Source organism: Bombus fervidus, chromosome 16, assembly GCF_041682495.2.
Source record: "Bombus fervidus isolate BK054 chromosome 16, iyBomFerv1, whole genome shotgun sequence".
In the NCBI taxonomy this organism is placed as follows: domain Eukaryota; kingdom Metazoa; phylum Arthropoda; class Insecta; order Hymenoptera; family Apidae; genus Bombus; species Bombus fervidus.
In genome coordinates, this window is record NC_091532.1 from 7,026,695 (window position 1) to 7,046,263 (window position 19,569).

At 34.3% G+C, this 19,569-nt stretch overlaps 5 protein-coding genes across 17 annotated transcripts in view; 2 read left to right on the forward strand and 3 right to left on the reverse strand.

The window, feature by feature from the left end:
• The window catches only part of Inae (inactivation no afterpotential E), a 52,611-nt gene extending 48,510 nt beyond the window's left edge, over nucleotides 1–4,101 (reverse strand). For 2 of the 9 annotated variants that reach the window (XR_011802093.1, XM_072019923.1), the window contains exon 1: nucleotides 1,516–4,081. Coding sequence is in view for 8 of the 9 variants with exons in the window: in XM_072019923.1 (XP_071876024.1) it covers nucleotides 1,516–1,610 (95 nt within the window). In the remaining variant the exon portion in view is untranslated. Of the gene's footprint in view, nucleotides 1–1,515 lie in introns of all 9 variants that reach the window. The other 7 variants (XM_072019920.1, XM_072019922.1, XM_072019919.1 and 4 more) reach the window with 6 other exon arrangements.
• Nucleotides 4,102–4,501: 400 nt separating this feature from the next.
• Gmer (GDP-L-fucose synthase-like protein) lies at nucleotides 4,502–6,879 on the reverse strand. Of its 2 annotated transcripts, none has more exons than XM_072019940.1 (7): nucleotides 6,728–6,879; nucleotides 6,186–6,334; nucleotides 5,996–6,110; nucleotides 5,791–5,919; nucleotides 5,434–5,647; nucleotides 5,213–5,350; nucleotides 4,502–5,136 (listed from the first exon to the last, which is right to left on the reverse strand). In XM_072019940.1, exons 2-7 carry the CDS (start codon nucleotides 6,320–6,322, stop codon nucleotides 4,901–4,903), a joined length of 969 nt encoding a protein of 322 aa, XP_071876041.1. In that variant the 5' UTR covers nucleotides 6,323–6,334; nucleotides 6,728–6,879; the 3' UTR covers nucleotides 4,502–4,900. The 2 variants fall into 2 exon arrangements, with proteins under 2 accessions (XP_071876041.1, XP_071876039.1); XM_072019938.1 differs by having other exon boundaries at nucleotides 6,662–6,812.
• Nucleotides 6,880–7,119: 240 nt separating this feature from the next.
• Rictor (rapamycin-insensitive companion of Tor) lies at nucleotides 7,120–13,110 on the reverse strand. The gene is made up of 9 exons (XM_072019906.1): nucleotides 12,586–13,110; nucleotides 12,464–12,511; nucleotides 11,991–12,147; nucleotides 8,691–11,885; nucleotides 8,490–8,619; nucleotides 8,050–8,420; nucleotides 7,828–7,930; nucleotides 7,638–7,745; nucleotides 7,120–7,567 (listed from the first exon to the last, which is right to left on the reverse strand). Exons 1-9 carry the CDS (start codon nucleotides 12,644–12,646, stop codon nucleotides 7,199–7,201), a joined length of 4,542 nt encoding a protein of 1,513 aa, XP_071876007.1. The 5' UTR covers nucleotides 12,647–13,110; the 3' UTR covers nucleotides 7,120–7,198.
• A 390-nt stretch (nucleotides 13,111–13,500) lies between these two features.
• On the forward strand, nucleotides 13,501–14,984 carry Prosbeta1 (proteasome beta1 subunit). 2 transcript variants are annotated; one of them, XM_072019942.1, is made up of 5 exons: nucleotides 13,501–13,674; nucleotides 13,996–14,063; nucleotides 14,145–14,276; nucleotides 14,360–14,634; nucleotides 14,746–14,984. In XM_072019942.1, the coding sequence occupies exons 1-5, from the start codon at nucleotides 13,579–13,581 to the stop codon at nucleotides 14,871–14,873; spliced, it is 699 nt and encodes a 232-aa protein (XP_071876043.1). In that variant the 5' UTR covers nucleotides 13,501–13,578; the 3' UTR covers nucleotides 14,874–14,984. The 2 variants fall into 2 exon arrangements, with proteins under 2 accessions (XP_071876043.1, XP_071876044.1); XM_072019943.1 differs by having other exon boundaries at nucleotides 13,525–13,674; nucleotides 13,980–14,063.
• A 376-nt stretch (nucleotides 14,985–15,360) lies between these two features.
• LOC139995949 (sodium-coupled monocarboxylate transporter 1) lies at nucleotides 15,361–19,485 on the forward strand. Of its 3 annotated transcripts, none has more exons than XM_074112125.1 (15): nucleotides 15,361–15,694; nucleotides 15,760–16,109; nucleotides 16,361–16,575; nucleotides 16,652–16,703; nucleotides 16,779–16,846; nucleotides 16,920–17,074; nucleotides 17,160–17,300; nucleotides 17,403–17,511; nucleotides 17,771–17,880; nucleotides 17,953–18,139; nucleotides 18,195–18,281; nucleotides 18,357–18,445; nucleotides 18,535–18,648; nucleotides 18,722–18,908; nucleotides 19,018–19,485. In XM_074112125.1, exons 2-15 carry the CDS (start codon nucleotides 15,866–15,868, stop codon nucleotides 19,093–19,095), a joined length of 1,836 nt encoding a protein of 611 aa, XP_073968226.1. In that variant the 5' UTR covers nucleotides 15,361–15,694; nucleotides 15,760–15,865; the 3' UTR covers nucleotides 19,096–19,485. The 3 variants fall into 3 exon arrangements, with proteins under 3 accessions (XP_073968226.1, XP_071876027.1, XP_071876026.1); XM_072019926.2 differs by having other exon boundaries at nucleotides 15,362–15,694; nucleotides 15,784–16,109; nucleotides 18,722–18,945; XM_072019925.2 differs by having other exon boundaries at nucleotides 15,362–15,694; nucleotides 15,784–16,109.
• The last annotated feature ends 84 nt before the right edge of the window (nucleotides 19,486–19,569 follow it).

Genomic DNA, 19,569 nt, shown 5'->3' on the forward strand with positions numbered 1-19,569 from the left:
TATCGAAAGAAGGAGAAAAAGAAGTACGAATACGTTTAATCGTTTCGCAATCATGAACGAGATATCTGGCGACGCAATATCGTTCGTACGACGGATACGGACGTGTTACCCCGCGGCTAAATACCGTTTGTACAACACCACGGATGAAGTATCCCGTCAGTCTATTTTTCTGTAATTACAACTCTCGTCCTAATAAACAAACACACGGGATATCTCGACCGTGGTCATTGTACGAACAATATTATGTCGCAAGATACCTTGTCCGTGACAGCAAAACGGTTAAATAGACTCTCGTGAATTTATGATATTTTCCAAATATTGTTACTCGCTTAAACAAAATTTAATTGCGATCAGGAAGCTTTTACGTATTTCGTTAAACGAAGTCATGAAAATGTTGGTAAAAATTCGCACACGCTTCATTCAAAACTTAATCGCGATTTATAAAATATACATACGTATATTAGAATTTTAACAAATGTATCAAACAAAACCAATCCGGACAGGACAAGATGAAACCAGGATGAAACCAGGATGAAACCAGGTCGAAACTAGGACGAAACCAGAGCTAGGCCAAGACGAAACCAGAGCTAAGCCAAGACGAAACCAGGACGACACCACAAGACATATTAAACAAAATTTTACGATAAATATCGGTAGGTTAGACAATAACTTATCCATGGTGTCGTATAAACGATATTGTATCGCGAGATATTTCGTCCCTGGCTATCGTACGAACAATGTTCTGAAACTGTTAGAAAATAAAAAGAAAAATAATACAACTGCTCAAACACAAAGCGAATCATTATCTTTATATATACAGTTCTAACATAGTTATATAGTCACGCACTGCAGCTTTAATTGCCTCGGGGCCTTTAGTCTCTAATTAAATTAAACCAAAAGAATACCATCGTTTAACTGTAAAGGGTAAATAGCTCAACGGCAAACGAATTCACTCGGTTTTCTACTGTCGCATAATTTTCACGTTTCATACACGAGAAATTGTAAATCGTATTAAAAACTACAAGTTGGCCTGCAACGGGCGAGAAACTTTAAGACATAATTAAAATTCCTGTCTTCTTCGCGCCTTAACGCTAATCGCGTTTAATTACACGGTAAATAAATTAATCGGTCGATTTGTATCTACGTATTTTCGAAGATCATACGAAGGTGCAGGGAATCCGAACGGTTACACGACGAGGGAGGCAAATCGATTATTAAATTACGATGGTAATTAAATGGCGGAAATCATGCGTTCTGAGAATTTCTCTATCGAGACTAATCGAAATACGTATAGGTAAATGCTATGCGCATTAAACACAATGTAGGTCACCTGGAATTATCCGCGAACATATTCTATTTCGAAGAGCTTCTATAAATACAAAGACAGGTATCTTTCGCGCTGATAGCATGTCCTATTAGCATTGAAAATTCTTGAAAATGCTGAAAATAACGACGGTTAGAACGGGACAAAGTGATTGATCGGGGTCCGTTATTAATATCGGAATGTTCACTCACCATATCAGATGCAGGATGAACAGGAAAGCACCGGGCACGACGAGGTCGTCACTGCCGACGCTCCATCGGCGTCGGAATACCACGATACCAGGCATATCTTCTTCAGGATCCTTTGGTCGTTCCTATTTTCCATTCAATCAGCCAAGACGCTCAACGATCCACCGATCAGCGAGGGGCGCAATCACCGGCTTTCGTCCTCGAATCACCGAGCGATACGAACTTGAACTCTGCTCCGAGATCTCTTTGGAAATCGACACGAACGCCGGTCGCCTCGTCGAGGTCGTCGTCGACGCGCATTTCCGTAACTGTGTTCCGGCGGACCACGAATTCTCTCCATCCTCCTCGCCAACAAACTTTATCGGAAACCTCTCGAGCGCTGTTCCCCTCGAATGAACGAGCCTTCATTCGCGACACGACGACAACGCATCGTGTTCTATCGACGATGTGGAAACTGAATCACGTTGAAGACACTGTTTCAATTGAGTTATCTTACGGAGAAAAACCTCTTGTACATAGCAATCGTCCTTGCTGGATTTCAAAAGGAAAACGAATGCAATGATTAATGCGACGACGCGCGAGATATTCACTTAGATCGCGCGCAGACACCGCTACCGTGATATCCTTATTGTAAATGCGATAAATGTCAATCAAAAGATCGCGCACGATGCATCTTCTTCGGAAGAACGTTTCTTTAGATCTCCTTAGAGCCACTCAGATACCGACGATGTAACGCGAATTACGCAAGATAGCGTACGGCTTTGAATTTCGTTGAGCTGTTAAACGATCCGATTAATTCAATTTTGTTTAAATCTTGTATTCCAGCGATATTATTGGTGAGGACAAAGTTAACGAATATTCTATTCGTTTTAAAAGATATTGTTTCGCAAAACCATTGTGAGTCACAGACTGATTTTACCTCCCTTAGGAGAAGAATACGCGTCGTAGAACAATGGAGGACAAAAAGAGAATACAGTTCCGTGGGATGCGGATGGAAGGAAACGAGATAATGAAGACATGTACATAGACTCCTACATATTAAATCATCTCCGATATCACAACTTTTCCATAGACAATATTTCTCCATAGGAATTTATGTATCGTTTTTAGGGTCGAATGTTGCGATTATACGAAGGATAACATTTAAAATATTTCCATCGTGTATGTACGTCAGAAACGAAAGTGGTTCACACTTTGAAAGATAGCTGAAATCCTCGAGAATTCTCCGGAGATCGGTAAAACTTTTAAGCAGTGTTGGTACGCTTCTGAAATCATCCTTTCCATCCGCAGCCGAGAAGCGCAAGAATTTGATCAAACTAAGGGACGAGATCTTTTTACCGCATTCGCAGCAACTCGTTTAGCGAAATGAACGAAATCTACTAAGAGGGCTACAAGATCTTAAAGACCGAGCAAATTGTTCGTTCAGAATGGAATTCTAAAAAGAGCGATGCAACGCTCTGTTTATACCAATTGTAACTGCTTCAAAGATAAATTCTTATAGAAGAAATTAAATGAAACCATGCTTTGTCACTATTGTGATGAAAGATTCTCTTATTTAGCATTATTGCATAATTGAAATTTAACAGATTAACGTATCTAATTTGCGTAATTTCGCCTGCTAAAATTATACTTAATCTCTAACTGATATCTTCGTTTGTACACAAGATCGATACTAATCAAGCTATCAATGTCTGCCAAAGTAGCTATGCGTACTACTCACTCCTTAGACTGTAGAAAACCCGTAATACTCGCGATTTAGAGTACTTTCATCGTGTTAAAGACAGTAATCTATTTCTTACTGTACTCCAATGAAAATCGTTTCGTTCTTGCAACATTGCTCTTACCATTCGTGTTTATCACGTTGTTCATCGAGACACTTTTGTATCGTCGAGCTGTAATAAATGCTCACGAACCGACTCACACGTATCACGATATTTTACCCCGAACGTGAGTTCTTTTTATCACAATCTAGACTCCTATCCAATTTAGATTCCTTGAAACTGTTCATTTTTTTTTTTTTTTTTTTTGGATACACGTTTCTACCAACATTCGTCTTGTTTCACTGGAAGCGTCAAGATCCTTTGATGAATCGTATGGATCGCTTGTGCGATATCGTTTGCAGGAATAAAGGACACGAAGAAGCTGACTTTTCCCCGGCAAAGCCGATCGGCCGGCGTTACCGTCTACGATACCGCAACGCGTGTCCCTGCACCGCTATCATCATTTCTTTCCATGAAAAGTCGTTCAAGTAACGCGGTAATGCATTGATCGATGGATGCATTTTATTCGCGAAACTTTGAGCCTGAGCTACACCACGTGCCGAAAAAGCATCATATCGTGAATACAAGAATGAAACGAAAAAAAGCACATAGTTCCGCGATCGTCGAGGTGAGCCACCTCGAGCGCGACTGAGCACCAAATTTAAGCCATCGTACACCTTCCACGGTTCTGAGGGCGCTCAATTTATGTTAACAGATGCGCGTGCGTCGCGACGCCTTTTGTGCGACAAGCGCTGTATCGCGTCCATCACTCGCTCCGCCTCATTTCCGTGACAGTCGTCGAACACTGACGATCAGTACGTCATCGTTTCATTTGTTTCAGTTTTTATGTCTATTAGATCAAAAGGATATTCGTAATTTTCCTTACGTGATATTTTTTCTTCTATTCCCTTTTTCTTTTTCATTGGAAATATAAGCTGGCTTATAGATAGTCTTTAATAATTAAGCTTCTAGACAATATTTAAGCAATCCTGTTGATAATGTTTATGATGAATAAAATAACTGAATAACTATTAGAAATTGACAAATTTACATGCAGTTGATGTTTCTTAGATGTTCAGGTAACAACTAAGAATTAACATCTATAAAGGAAAAACATCACTAATCATCCCTTGAGAGAACCAAAGTGAAACATTGATTCAGTTGAAAAGGAAATATTTTTTATTCGACAATCTTAAAATATTGTAAGTTTTGAGAATACATAAAAGCTGTTTCATATGTAGGAAATATTTATTCTAAAAATATACGGTATTTATAGTAACAACAGCTTAATATCCGCTTCTAATTCTTAACATATCTTGATGGATATATCCGTAAAATTAACGAAAAATTAGAAGACACATACTCGTAATTTTTTAATAACTTACTTATAATTATGTAATTAATTAAAAATACAATTTTTAATACAATTGTCTTCTTCTAACTATACGAGGTTAAAATATTGTTGAAATAAACTCAGCAATATATATAATTTCGTCACTTCCTGCCATAGATATTATATTACATTACATTGTACAATATAAGCTTAAAGCAGTGGTCTTCTTATTTTCCTAATTTTGTACAGAACCAAAATTAGTGTAAATGAAACATTAATTAGTTCTCAACGTTTACTAATTTCTCGCTCGATCATAATTTTTTATATACCAATCAACGGTATCTTTAATGGCTTGATTAAATGGCGTGAATTGAAAATTTGGTAAATATTTTCGTAATTTTGCATTGCTTGCTGTTTTCTTATACTGTCCATCGGCAGCAGACGTATCATATACCAGTTTTCCTTTAAAATTAAAAGCTTGTGCAATTGCCTCAGCTACTTGAGAAATTGTAACTTCTTGGGATTCGTCAACTGTGTCAAAGATAGATAAATTTCAAATAACATATACCGATATGTACCATATGTTTAATTGATCTTTTTGATTTACCTGATAATATAATTGGTTCCACAGAGTTATACTCTCTCAATACCCATATTATTAAGTTAGCTAAGTCTAAACTATAAATAAATTGTCTCAGTGGCTTCCCAGAACCTAATATGGTAAATATCTTATCTTCAGTATTTCCTAAAATATATACCAACATATACCAACAATATTCTTTAAAACAATTGATAATTTATAAAAATCTTATTGGTAAAATATTGTACCATCTTTTATTAAATCATAAAGTCTGCGTATTAAACCTGGTATGACATGACTGGCACTAGGATGAAAATTATCATTTGGTCCAAACACATTGCATGGAACGATACTAGTATAAATTCTATGATACTGGTCATAATAACCTCTATTTTGGATATCTATAAGACGCTTGGCATAACTGTAACCATAATTTGATGGATGAGGTGGGCCATTGTGAATCTAAGGAAATAAACATTAAGATAACAGATATTAATATAGATATAATAAATATTAAGATAATAGAGGATACTATGCATTAAGGTAAGATAAGAATATATAAAAAGCAAAGCCTTAAAAATTGTTAATATAAAAGATAATGTTACCATGGTTTCATCAATAGGATATGTTGTTTTATCAGGAAATATGCAAGTTGACAAACATGATATGACCTTGACAATGTCATTTTCATGAGCAGTTTGTAATACATTATCATTCATGTGAATATTCCTACGCTAAAAATTTATAACATATATTTCCATCAATTTAAAAATAATAAAACGGACATTAGTCAAGATTTTATTCCTTTACCAGAAAGTCCAAATTGTGAGTCATATTATGGAATAAGCCACCAACCATAGCAGCTAAATGAATAACGTGTGTAGGTTTATGTTTCTCAAATAATTTCTCTGTATCCTTTTTATCACTGGAAATACAATACATTTCACCTATAGCTTAACTGAGTAGTGTACTGATATATGACAATTGATAAATAATTTACCATAAGTCTGCATCTTTAGAACCTACAAATATCCATTTTTCATTTTCATTTTTATTTGTTTCGATGACATGTTCAATAGCTCTACCAACTAGTCCTGTTCCACCAGTTACAAGTATAATCTTTTTACCTTCAGACATGTTTCATGAAATCTATGGAAGCATTTAAATTTTTAAACTTGAACTTTTTCTTTATTTTTTACAGATTTGATGAAATTGAAAAATTTGTAAAAATAAAACATGATATTGACCATGTCACAATATGAGTTTAATTCTTTGATATAAAAAGTATGAAAAAATTATAAATACATTTGTAAATACATTTTAAATCACTTAAATAATAAAAGACAGAGTTAGAAAATAAAAGTAACAATATGGTTGTTAATCAAGTAAAAAATTTGAAATTATTATTCTCTTCTTGGAGTCATTAAATATATTACATATTAGTACATTTTGACAATTATTAATTTTGTAACTCACGCATAAAAACAAATACTTTGTTAGTATCAAACAAGTATAATCTCTCTGGTAGAATAAATCACTTACAATAATTACATAAAAAAAATGATAAAGACCAAGTTCGAATTGTACTATAATTGCTATAAGATAAAAACGTTCATATTGCCATCTGGCAACGAATATGGAAAACTACTATCTTATACCATAGGCGAAATATAATATAGACCTGACATACTATTTTCACTTCATATCACATGCGGTGTTATCGATTCAGCATGGAATAAGATTACAACCTGTAATTCCAATACTACCCACTACGAATGGTATAATCTTTTTCTACGTTGATTCCATACTTTCTTCTATATGAATTAATCGAGAAAAAGGATTATATATATAATATATTCATTATATATATATATATATATATATATATTTTCTATTACTATATTTTAGTCGCATAGGGATATTGTTACATCCTATTTTGGCAGTGTAATTTATTTCATATTTTGTAATTACTTTAATACAAAATATTTACAACTGTTTGAAAGTTGGTGACTACTAATCAAGACTGATGGCAGTGTTTGTACCTGATACTTTTAATAATCTATCAGAACTTTTTGATAAACGTATTCTTTCTTCTGGTTTTAAAATTTCGGCTATTATCTTTTCGTCGCTTCTCCGTTCTGGTTTGCGCAGAAGCTCTTGTGGTTTATTGCATTGTTGAGTCACACAGGAATCACCTCCCGCCTCTTCAGCAACAGCATCTAGCTGTGCTACTTGAATCTCAGAAAAAGTAAGTCTTCCATTGACCTTACTTTCGGAAGGCACACGGGAGTCGGGTTCAAGCGCCGTGGAAATGGGAGATTGCAAGGATTTATCACCATTGCCATCGTTTAGTTTTAAAACATTAGCTGCTTCTACATAAAGCTGTGTTACAACGTCAAAATTAGAAACTTCTCTTGCACGTCGTGACTCTAATCTTTTTATGACAACTTACTGCTTCGAATGTAGAATCTAGAAATAATTCTTGTAAAAATCGCCGAGCTTGCATCCTATATGTATTACTACCTAAACGAGCAGCTACATCCGAAAATAAACAAATATCCTATAACATAAAGCACAATTATGTATAAATAACAAATTAAACATATGGTTTTTTATTCTTGGAGCTATATTTATATGTATACCTGAAACCTTTCTGAGTGTAACTGTCTTAATCTAAGCAAGGTTTGTCGACTATTACGATACCATACAGGGTTTGCCAATCGCTGTGCATGCCTAAGTATTTTCCTATTCAAATAATACAGGTATTATTAAAATTAACGTAACTTAGGTGTACTAAAAAAAAAGTCAGCATTCTATACTTATAATGTACCATTTTATGTAACTGTATAATTAATTAATGTTACCTCTGTAACTTTAAGTCTTTTTCTGGAATCATATCTTTGCTGCTACTTTTACCATGAGAACATACTAAACATATACGATAATGTTCTGCATCTACATCACATTCTGAACAAGATTCCTCATCTACTTCGGTCGTTTCTACATCTGACTTAGGTGCATCATCCAGTGTTATAGCTGGAACCGACAACTGTGGTGGTTCCGGAAATATAGTTATAAGTCTCTTTGGAAGCGCAATACCCATGTAAGATAAATTATCATGATTATCATCGGGAGGTGGAGGTGTTGGAGTGAGTACTTGTTCCGCAATCCAGTTGCGAGATGAATCAAATTCGGATAAACTTTGTAACGAAAGCCGACCGTCTAAACTGTACATCTAAAATAAAATAAAATAATTTAATCAAATGTCCGGTGAAACAGAAGATCGATCTTTAAACATTCTTGCCTCTAAGCTACTTTGAGAATAACTAGGTCTCCGATGACGTTGTAAACTACGAAGTCTTGCATACCCCTCAGCATCTTGTTGGCTTAATCTTTGAATACTTGAAACAGGACTTGGTGTTTCTCCTCTTTCTCTGCAAAAATAAACAATGATAGAGAATGTTCTTAACGAATATAAAATTATTACTTAAAATATGGTTCTTACGGTAATGCATAGCGTCTGGCTTCGAGATCCGTAGCTGCACTTTCAGATCGATTTCTGGTTCTTCGAGCAACTGGTTCGGGTAATTCTGGCTTACCATCACTGAGACTCCGATGATGTCGTTGTATAGGAATCGGGCTCGGAGCTGGATATCTGTTCGTAGGAGGAACAACTGGCCAATGGTCTCCACGTCTGTGTCTAACACATGGCCAGTCAAATGTCGACAGTGCATCTGCACCTGCACGAGTTGTAGCAATCAAACTAAGAGCATACATAGCTGTTGCTCGTACTATATAATATGAACACGTTTCCGCTATGGAAGTTAATAATTCTATAATGCCTGCATGATTTAATTGTTCTACTCCTGCTGCTGAGGTTCCCATGTGACCAAGCGCCCATAGTGCGGACTTTACTTTTAAAATTCTTTTACTTAAGCTCGTTTGATCATCTCGAGATTCAGGCTCCAACCTCCAATTTCTTTCTAAGGTAGTTCGTCTGGAATCATCTAGACTTGTTTTTCGTCGAATATCTACTTCTAGAGAGTCAACTTTTTGCGGGTAACTTATATCCACGCTTTCCACAGTTTCTGAATCCATTATTGTCTCTAATCTATTTGATTCTACTGTTTCATCTGTACCAGATTCTTCAGACATAGCGCAAGCATCATCAATCACAGAACGATTAGTTTTAGTACATCTTGAGTTTGATTCCGAATCTCTGTTACCAAATTCTAGTCTAAATCTTTGAACAACACGGGTAAAACGTTGTATTACATTTCGACGTAATAACAGCTGCATACCTAAATCGTGTTGCACCAATTGACCTATTAAATGTGGTAGGATAAAAATATTCTGTGGTGTCATGGGAACGTTACTTGTCCTTCTATGATAACTTCCTGTTTCGTTTCTTTGACGACGAGTTAAAGAATCATGTATTTCTCCCTCTATTAAACCAACATATCTCTCTGCAAAACCTCCTGGACTTATCCATTTTTCTAATTCCTCAGCAGGAGACGAAAGTGTTGTGAAACCCTGATGTAGAGAGTATAGTCGAATTTTCAGCAAGTAACCTTTATCGCCTAATTCTTCCAGCCATTTATCCCAATCCCGAAATTGTCCGCCTTGTTGCAATAAAGCTTCTAAATATTCTGGTTCGTCGCAGGCTTCGTGTAATGCCTCTAATGCAGTTAGTGCTATAGTTTTATTGAAATCTGACAACCGTTCTGACAATAATGTTATTGCCCAACGATAGGCATCAGCCATTCTGGCTCTGAGTATCAATCGGAGGAACTGTGTCGCATATAGACGTGTACTGTCTAATGTAGCTTCTGTAATAATCTTAGTCAATACTTTTCTATTAGGTCCATCTCTAGAATAATCTAAGCTTGATATTATAAGTTTAACATAACAGTCGTGATTAGTAGCTAAAGCCAAATCTTGCAGTTTTCCTAATAATTGAAATTCTTTTAAAATCCTAGTTCCCTTTGCTGAATGGCTCAGTTGTCCAAGAAATAGAAAATATTTTTGACAACAAGTAGTAGACATATGACGAGGTGAAAATAAACATTCATGAGCAGATTGAGCTGTTCGAATACTGGAGATTTGCTCATCAACATCCTCGATTAATTCAAATAATAATTTTGTACTCTCAGGTTCAGGAATTTCCAATAAACAATTCAATAAATCACAACCAGCTAGTGTTGCTTCTCGTGCTAAATTAGCATTTGTTGCTAACTCCACTCTACTGTAGCCATTGGAACATGGTTTAAAGTAACGTACAAGTCTTTTCATAAATAACCTGTGATCAGAATCATGAAGTATTCGCGCAATATCATCTCGTGAACGTAATATAGATCGTACTACCGGCCAATTCCAAGCAAGAGCATCCTTAGAGCTGAGTACTTGCGCATCTTTCAAAAGAGGTGTAGTCGGTGATTCTCGACGTAACCAATGTCTACTGGATGTTCGTTGACGCCTTGGTAATGTCGGTCTTAACCACGTACCAGCTTGCAAAATTTTATCGAGAAATAGACTTGCTGGTGCCGGTCTTCGTCGCATCATAGTGTGCATTCGTTCCAAAATTGCAACAGCTGCTAAAGCTTGATGCTTTCCAGCACTTGCATGCTCTAATAAATTCGGTAAAGGAGGAGTAAGATCACATACTTCAGAAGGCAAAAGAGAATGTGCAAGATGCAGTAGTGCACCTAGCAAAACAGCTGCACGTACAGAAATAAAAGTATCAGTGGAAACAATAGTCTCTGCTAGAGCACGATGTAGACCACATTCTAGTAAAGCATATACCAATAATGCTAAATGTATTTCTGTAATATTTGGACAACGTGATGATAAGGATGGTAGAATATATTTTCCTTCAGCTGCAACAAAGCCTTCTGACAATTTCCAAGAATCACGAGCTCTGCTGGGATCTACTGCTGCTAGAGCAACGTCAGGTTCATCTGTCCAAGTAGGCAAAGGTAAATCCAACAACTCATAAAGTAATTCTAAAACAGCACCTCTTACTTCGAGTTGCTCAACATATAACACATCTGCTATAGCTTTCAATCCCGAATTGTCATCAGGTCGGCAAAAGTGTAAAACTCCAGAATAGGATCTTAATATACTTAGTAATGCTAACTTGCTTGCTGCAAATCTTTCTCGTTCTTCTTTTGTTCTATTTATACTTGCAGAATGGAGCTCACAATAGGGAGCTGCAAAACACATAAGAGAAACACTACTCCTAGTATCAGGAGTATTCAATAATTTCAATAAAACTCCTACAACAGATTCAATTATAGTAGGACTTTGTCCAGTCATGGCAGCTCTCGCTAGGGCACTAATTCCTCCACAACTGATTAACAAATTTGAATTTAAAACACCTAATTCACAAAGAGTTGCTAAAAATGCTCGAAATGCTCCATCTTTTTCTTCAACTCCTCCATTTGTTAGACTTATTAAAGATCTTGCTAAAATAGGACTAAAATGTTTTGGAGCTAATACTAAAATTCTTCTAACAAGTCTAAGAGCCTGCATCCTCTCCATTTCATTTCGTAAATTAACATCCATACTTCTAGCCACAAAATATGGATATTGTAATTTATTAATTGCAACAACATCTTGTTCTTTTTTGAGCATGTATCGTACAGCTCGTAGTGCAGCTGCACGAACTTGTGTTGCTTCATGCACAAGACCCACCCGCAAGCTATAAAATACATAAAATCAATATAAATTATAATTAATACATACTATATTTTATAAGATAATACATCTCTATATTGCTTGTAATAAATCATTCTTAAATTCTTACCAGCAAAATACATCACTAATGGAATACCCATAATCTGGTGAATCATTTTCGCTAATTAATTTAACAATGGCATTAAGATAGGCTAATTTTTTTATACTTGGAACATTTTCCCGTTGATAAAGATTGGTCAAAACTTCTTTCACATTTTCTTTCAATCCTATAAAATAAATTAAATGTTTAATTACATAGATGGATCAATATCTTTATAACAAATACATATATATATATGTAGAATGTTACTGTTATATTGAGAAGCTTACATTATTTATATCTTTCATTAACTAAATTTTTTTACTTTCTTTTTTCTAAATTTGCTTTTAGTATTTCACAAAAGAGACACCTGTCACTTTATAAAATACGACTCAAGGATAATCACGTATATACATATATTCGTAGACTGATATGAGATAGTTATGTTATCGTTATAAAGTACTGTGGATACAAAGTTGTAAGTTGCAGGTTAGGTTACTAACCTCTTGACAGATCGAGTTGCACGCAGCTGTCTTCACTCTCTTGACGGCCTATAAAAAGAATACATAAATAGGAAACAACGTAGTTTTAAAATAAAGAAATTGACAGTCAATGTTCAACGTACTTCGATGAGATCTGCTCGTACGAAGACTCCTACCCCAGATCATCCAGCTAGAAATTGCCATTTCTTTACCGGCTGCTACCCACGATCACGATCAACACTTTTTATCCGATTGTTACCACAAGTCTTTTGCATGATATATGTCATTCTTATTGTTAAACCGAAGCCTGAAGCACTATAAATCCACTACTGATAAACCAAGTATAACACAAATCAAGTGTTACATGAGAACGTTGCACGTTGCACTCAATATACCGCACTCCTCGGGAAAATTGTAGATACCTGAAAAAAGTTGCAAGAGTCACGATTCACGACAGACATGCAATCAACTGAAGAATGTGCTTTCTTTCTTTAATCTTTCTTTAGGTCTTTGAAAACGCATATAGTTTCGTATTATTTTGTTTTCCAAACAATATTTTACGACGAATACAAGCTCTGTATATTATATACTTTATTTTTGAAATCCTAATATATTTCCCATTATATACCAAGATACAAGTAAAATGCACTGTATGACATGCTTGACTGGTGACTGGTCTAGACTAGCCTGTTCAAAAGATTCAATTCCGAAACAATAATGTTTTGTATCTTAGATCGCTTTATAATAGTTACTTTGATAAAATTAAAGCTCATTATATTTTGTTAATTGTATAATATCCATACAAACACTGATAGTAAAAATAAATAAATAGATATAATTTTACTTAAATATAAAATATTTGTTTAATTATTATTAGAAAAAGTCTAGTACATGGTACAAAAATAGAAAAAAATGTAAAAAGTTTATTGTAGCATAAATGTAATAACAAAATTTATTGTTCTGAATAAAAGCTGTTAAAACTGTTCCGCTAAAATTGCAAATTATTCATATTTAATAATTATGTTTAGATGCAGGCATCATTTTTTAATTTTTGTAGATGGACACACTGTAGTCGCAAATTAGCTTCCAACATTGAACAGTCAAGCGGAAAGAACACTTATTAGAATTTTTGAAAAATGGCATATATGATGGATAATTTAGTTCAACCTAATATAAGTTCAGTTGCCAGTAATTTGGGCCCAGATTGGCTTTCTTCTGAGCAAAGTACAGGAGTAAGTTTCAATAAATTCTGACATTAACACGGTTTGAGGTTAGAATGACAGTGCAAACTTAAAAGCACATACATGATGAAAATTCAAAACAAAATTAACTTATTCTATGATATTCATATCAAATCAGTATACTTTCTGTAATACTATGTTAATAATATATACATAATTTAAATAATCATGTTATATATTTTAATAATTGTTTCATATATAATGTAAATTTTGTATTCCATGAAAACATTTATTCAAAGCAAAACAATTTTTATTACGTTATAATTTTAGAAAGAAATGTATCAATTTTTTAAAAGTTATTTCATTAATTAGACATCAATCATGGCTTGTGAGTTTGATGGAGGAGTTGTAATTGGAGCAGATTCTAGAGCCACTACTGGGTATGATATGATATGTCTAAAATTATTTTTCATGGATGTGGTAATAATTATACAATGAATTTCATAACTAACCCATTTTAGGGCTTATATCTCCAATCGTTTTGCTGATAAGCTGACTAAAATCACTGATCACATTTATTGTTGCCGTTCTGGTTCTGCGGCAGATACCCAAGCTATTTCAGACATAGTTGCATATCATTTGAGTCTACACAAGTAAGTAGATTTGTGTGTGAACTTATGTACTTATATATATTGGATTATGGAACACTTTTATTTTATATGTTTTATTTTTATAGAATGGAGCTGGGCATGGAACCTTTAGTAGAAACAGCAGCAAATGTGTTTCGTGAATTATGTTACAATTACAGAGATTCCTTAATGGCAGGAATCTTGGTGGCAGGATGGGATAGTCGTAAAGGAGGTCAAGTTTATAGTATTCCCCTAGGTGGTATGTGTGTACGACAACCAATTTCCATTGGAGGATCTGGTTCAACCTATGTGTATGGTTACATGGATGCACAATACAAGCCAAACATGTCAAGGGATGAATGTGTTAAACTTGTTGAAAACAGTAAATATTTAACAACCTTTCATCAGTACAATATGATTATATAATTGTTGATTATGTTGATTATGTTGATTATGTAATGGTGTAATATCAATGACTTCCTTATTTTTACAGCATTGGCATTGGCAATGTCTCGTGATGGTAGCAGCGGTGGTGTCATCCGAATTGGCGTTATTACGGAAAAAGGTGCTGAAAGAAAAGTTATATTAGGCAACGAATTACCGCGTTTCTACGAGGGATAAAAATTGTGAACACTAAATCCAAATGGGTTATTTACTTCAACTTTATCCTATATTTTTTAAAATTCTGTATCAATCACGTGTTATTTCTTAATTAAATTAATGTAAAAATTATCTACCTTCTACTTTTTTTACAATTGTTATTCGTTCCGAGTGTATATACATATCGTATGTATACTTTCTATACATGTATGTCTTAAATAGATTGCCAACAAGTACCATGTTAACGCTTACAGTAGCGCTGAATAGCTATTAATAAATAATTCTTTGACACCCGAAAATCATCCAGGAACTTGGTTGAAACGCGACCGTCAATGTGATCAAACACATCTATACAACTACTACCATATTTAGGTCGTATTATCCACTTACGATTCACTCTGGTATATACCCGGTCGTTTTAACTTCGTACTTAATGTTCATTGTCGATTTAATGAGAAAATTGTCACAATGGCACAATCGTGATGTGTGCAATCGTATCGGGCCGCTTCGAGCTTCTGCCTCTTTTCAGATGAACTGTCACGCTAGTTGTAGCCGGTCTTCCGTGATATCCATTACAACCTTCCACACCATATATTAACGAACGTGTCATAAATTTGAAATAATTTATCATTTAATTCAATGTGAATAGAATTATATTTTGACCTTGAATGTTATATCGCGTGTCCAAAATATTAACTATATTTAGCAATTTTTATTCTTGTATAAATTGTAAATTACTCTTCGCAGATGTATCAAACTCAAAATAAAAGTTCGCAGGTACGCAGTTCTTTTCAATAAATTAGTTTTAATGGACTGAAAAATTATCAAGCATAAAAATTAAGGTAAGTATCATTTTTAACTATGCTACTTAAAAATATAAAAGCGTAATTTTTATTTTCTTAAAAAGATACCAATTATTCATTCTTAAAAGGATTTAGCTAATTCGAAACGCCTGAAGGCGTTGAAACAGTCACAAAATTCCATTCTGTAACAAAATAACCGCGGAAGGTAGCATGGAGGATCGTCAACCAAATTGGTCGCAAGACATGCTAACTGTACAGGAAGTCAGTGAAATGATGCGAAGTTTTGGTATATGGGATTATGCAGTTTTCGCGTTCATGTTGGTTGCTTGCGGCTTCGTTGGTATTTATTTCGGTTTTATTAAGAAATCATCAGGAGAAGACGAATACCTCGTGGGTGGTAGAAACATGAAGACATTCCCTGTTAGTTTGAGTCTTATAGCCAGCTTTATATCCGGTAGGAATTCGCTTGAAATTCTAAACAATTATCTACCTGTTTGTAACGATAGCTTTCTCATTAAAATATTTAGATTATAATAATAACGAATACCAATGTTTATGGAAAATTTATTTTTATTTCTTCAGTCAGTAACTATTATTAAATAATAATAATAATAATAATAATAATAATAATAATAATAATAATAATAATAATAATAATAATAATAATAATAATAATAATAATAATAATAATAATAATAATAATAGGTATTTCATTATTGGGAACACCAACGGAAGTTTACGTACACGGTGTTAGTTACCTTTGTATTGGTTTCGGAGTAATTATCGTTGGTTTTGTCACGTCAGGAATTTATTTACCAATTTTCCATGAACTCAGACTTACAAGCACCTACGAATATCTCGAAAAACGTTTCGATAGGAAAATCAGAACATTAGGATCGATACTTTTCTTGATCGGCATCGTGAGTTATTCTAGTTCAATTTCATTCATTTATTCATTGAAATTTTCGATGAGAAAAATATCTTATTCTTTTCTAGATGACATGGCTTCCTATTGTTATTTACGTACCAGCGTTGGCTTTTAATCAAGGTACTGAATGCACACCGAATAATTTTGAATAAAATTAGTCACATAGAATTAACATATGAAATAACGTATTTACAGTTACTGGAGTGAATGTACATGTAGTCACTCCGTTCGTATGTATCGTGTGCATTTTTTACACTTGTGTGGTAAGACATACATAATACGTAGATACGAAAATTATTCTCTTAAAAATGTACAAAATAATTCGCGTTTTACTAGGGTGGTTTACGAGCAGTAGTATGGACCGATTTTATTCAGACCTTCATAATGTTTGGCTCTATGATATTAATCGTCGTTAAGGGAACATCCGATGTAGGTGGATTTTCGGTAGTAATAGGAAGAAATCTAGAATCTGGAAGACTTGAATTACCCACGTGAGCATTATAATATCACCGTTAAAAAGGAAAAATAATGATCGCGAGCAGGATAATAATAAAGTTATACGAATTTTCGGAATAGGGCAGATTGGAGTCCTCTTACGAGGCATACGATTTGGTCTCTCGTCGTTGGTGGTTTCTTTCATTGGTTGCAAGTATCCGTTATCAATCAGAACATGATACAAAGATATCTTGCATTGCCCACGTTAAAATCAGCTAGAAGGTATATTCATTGTTTTAAATCTTTTTTTTTTTTTATTCGTAAAGTATAAGTTCTGGAATAAACTATTAAGCGATCTAAGGCACAAAATGGGATATGTTTCAGAGCGCTTTGGACTTTTATAGTTGGAGTCTTGATTTTAATAGGAATATGCGGATACGCGGGAATGTTAATATATGCCTGGTACCATGAATGCGATCCACTTACAACAAAGGTAATGATCCGACTTCCCTGATACCCTAATTCCACAATATATCATGAACTGGAAGTAATAGAAAGATTTCCTCTGCAACATATCACTCATGAATCTGACATTTCATACTTTATATACTGTGAATATTTTACAATTTTTTACATTATTCTTATTTTCTGTATTTTATATTTTTAATCCAATATTTATATTCCAATATTTATAATCCATATTAATAATATTTATAATCCAATATTAAAAGAAAAATATATTTCTCGTGTAGTTAGCAGGTGCGAAGGATCAATTATTACCATTGCTTGTTATGAACATATTAAATGAATTTCCGGGTCTTCCGGGTCTCTTCGTCGCTGGAGTATTTAGCGCAGCATTGAGGTAACTTCTCTATCATTTATATTTACGATTAATTGTAAAAAAAATCAATATTTAATCATTTCCTTATTTTAGTTCTTTATCTACCGGTTTGAATTCGATGGCTGCAGTGGTGTTAGAAGATTTTGTTAAACCCTTTAGGAAAACGCCCCTCTCGCCAAGAGCTGCGGATATTTTATTAAAACTCACGGTAGTTGTCCTTGGGGCAACCTGTGTAGCGCTAGTATTTGTCGTCGAAAAAACAGGATCTCACGTATTGCAGGTATAACATGCAAGAATTTAATTTAAAGAATTAGACAAAATAAAGTCTGTTTCAGCTATCTATGAACTTGTCCTCCATTACCAGTGGACCGTCTCTTGGAATTTTTAGCATGGGTATTTTATTGCCCTGGGTAAATGCCAAGGTATGCTAACATTTAATATGAAAATGATAAAAGAACAATGGAAATAGGAATATTATAATTCTGTACAAAATATAGGGTGCTCTGATAGGTGGTCTTTCTGGTTTGGGTTTTATGGGTTGGATTAGTCTTTCGGCAGAAGCAGCGATTGCTAGTGGAAGAATAAAGTAAGAATAACGAATCGTATGATTTTAAAATAAATATTTGCTACTTCTCAACTATTTCTAATATTGGTCAACGTAAAATGTTTCGATAGATTCGACGAGAAACCAGTCAGCACGGAAGGATGTTATTATTCGTTTCCTCAAGTAGAAAACTTAATGTTACTCGAGCCTCCAGACACGATTTTGGATGGTGACGAATTTCTTCCGTAATAATCAAATTTTTAACAGAAAACATTAATTATATGCTTTTCTCTCTATAATTTTACGAATATTTTTTAGGGAACCTCTAGCGTTGTATCGTCTTAGTTATCTCTGGTACACCGTTACCGGTGCCTTAGTGACGATGACCATCGGACTAGTTGTGAGTCTGATCTCGTCCGAAAAAGTTGAAAAATTGGATCCAATGTTACTGGCCCCGTTTATAAGAAAATTATTGAAAATATCGGGCAAAGAACCTCATCAGGAGGCAAGCAATGATTAGCGATCAGTTTCTTTTAACAAATGTGTCTTTTTCAAAAAATTCGTACAGAATCTTCTTTCGATCATTGATATCATATGTATTTTGTTTCTTATAGGTGGAGAATTTAGAAGTACACAGTTTGGAAATACGTAGAACCGGGGAGGAGATCGCGGTTGAAAGCGTATCACATTAGTATGACCTTGACTTGATGATTATGATCCATGCTGATCGAATCAGGGGTCGGCAAACTGTACGAGATGAAGTGTTTGGTTGACAGGCTGAAATATCAAATTAAGAGGATTGAGTCTAAAATAAGTTAGGTCAATGGAGAAAATAAAGTACAAAATGACTCGAGTTAGAGTCTGGATGAGTTGAAATACCGAGGCAAGAGAGAGACGGACTTATTCATATAATTCTTAGTCACACGAAAGTGTTAAAAGTCGTCTGACAGCGGAGTATGACACACGAATAAAACTTCCATACATTTTTTACACTTACTCACAGATATAGTGTATTTCGTACGTATATTTCAACATTAACGGAAATGCACAAAGATAATATATACGTTATTATTCTAATATTATACTAGCAATACTTTCAATGAAGTTTTTACCTTCGTTATAAAATATATAACGTTCAGGATGTATAAAACAATCAAACTTTTTGA

Excerpts from the sequence above, each read along its gene's own strand:
- Gmer (XM_072019940.1), bottom strand. The coding sequence starts at position 6,322 with ATGTCTGAAGGTAAAAAGATTATACTTGTAACTGGTGGAACAGGACTA. Across the intron at positions 5,920-5,995 it reads CTCACAATTTGGACTTTCTG|CGTAGGAATATTCACATGAA; the intron begins GTAAAGGAATAA and ends ATAAATTTTTAG. Across the intron at positions 5,648-5,790 it reads ATCCTATTGATGAAACCATG|ATTCACAATGGCCCACCTCA; the intron begins GTAACATTATCT and ends TTATTTCCTTAG.
- Rictor (XM_072019906.1), bottom strand. The coding sequence starts at position 12,646 with ATGGCAATTTCTAGCTGGATGATCTGGGGTAGGAGTCTTCGTACGAGC. Across the intron at positions 8,620-8,690 it reads GCCAGACGCTATGCATTACC|AGAAAGAGGAGAAACACCAA; the intron begins GTAAGAACCATA and ends TTATTTTTGCAG. Across the intron at positions 7,931-8,049 it reads AAAGACTTAAAGTTACAGAG|GAAAATACTTAGGCATGCAC; the intron begins GTAACATTAATT and ends TTATTTGAATAG.
- Prosbeta1 (XM_072019942.1), top strand. The coding sequence starts at position 13,579 with ATGGCATATATGATGGATAATTTAGTTCAACCTAATATAAGTTCAGTT. Across the intron at positions 14,064-14,144 it reads GATTCTAGAGCCACTACTGG|GGCTTATATCTCCAATCGTT; the intron begins GTATGATATGAT and ends AACCCATTTTAG. Across the intron at positions 14,635-14,745 it reads TGTTAAACTTGTTGAAAACA|CATTGGCATTGGCAATGTCT; the intron begins GTAAATATTTAA and ends TTATTTTTACAG.
- LOC139995949 (XM_074112125.1), top strand. The coding sequence starts at position 15,866 with ATGGAGGATCGTCAACCAAATTGGTCGCAAGACATGCTAACTGTACAG. Across the intron at positions 17,512-17,770 it reads GCGATCCACTTACAACAAAG|TTAGCAGGTGCGAAGGATCA; the intron begins GTAATGATCCGA and ends TTTCTCGTGTAG. Across the intron at positions 18,140-18,194 it reads CAGGATCTCACGTATTGCAG|CTATCTATGAACTTGTCCTC; the intron begins GTATAACATGCA and ends AGTCTGTTTCAG.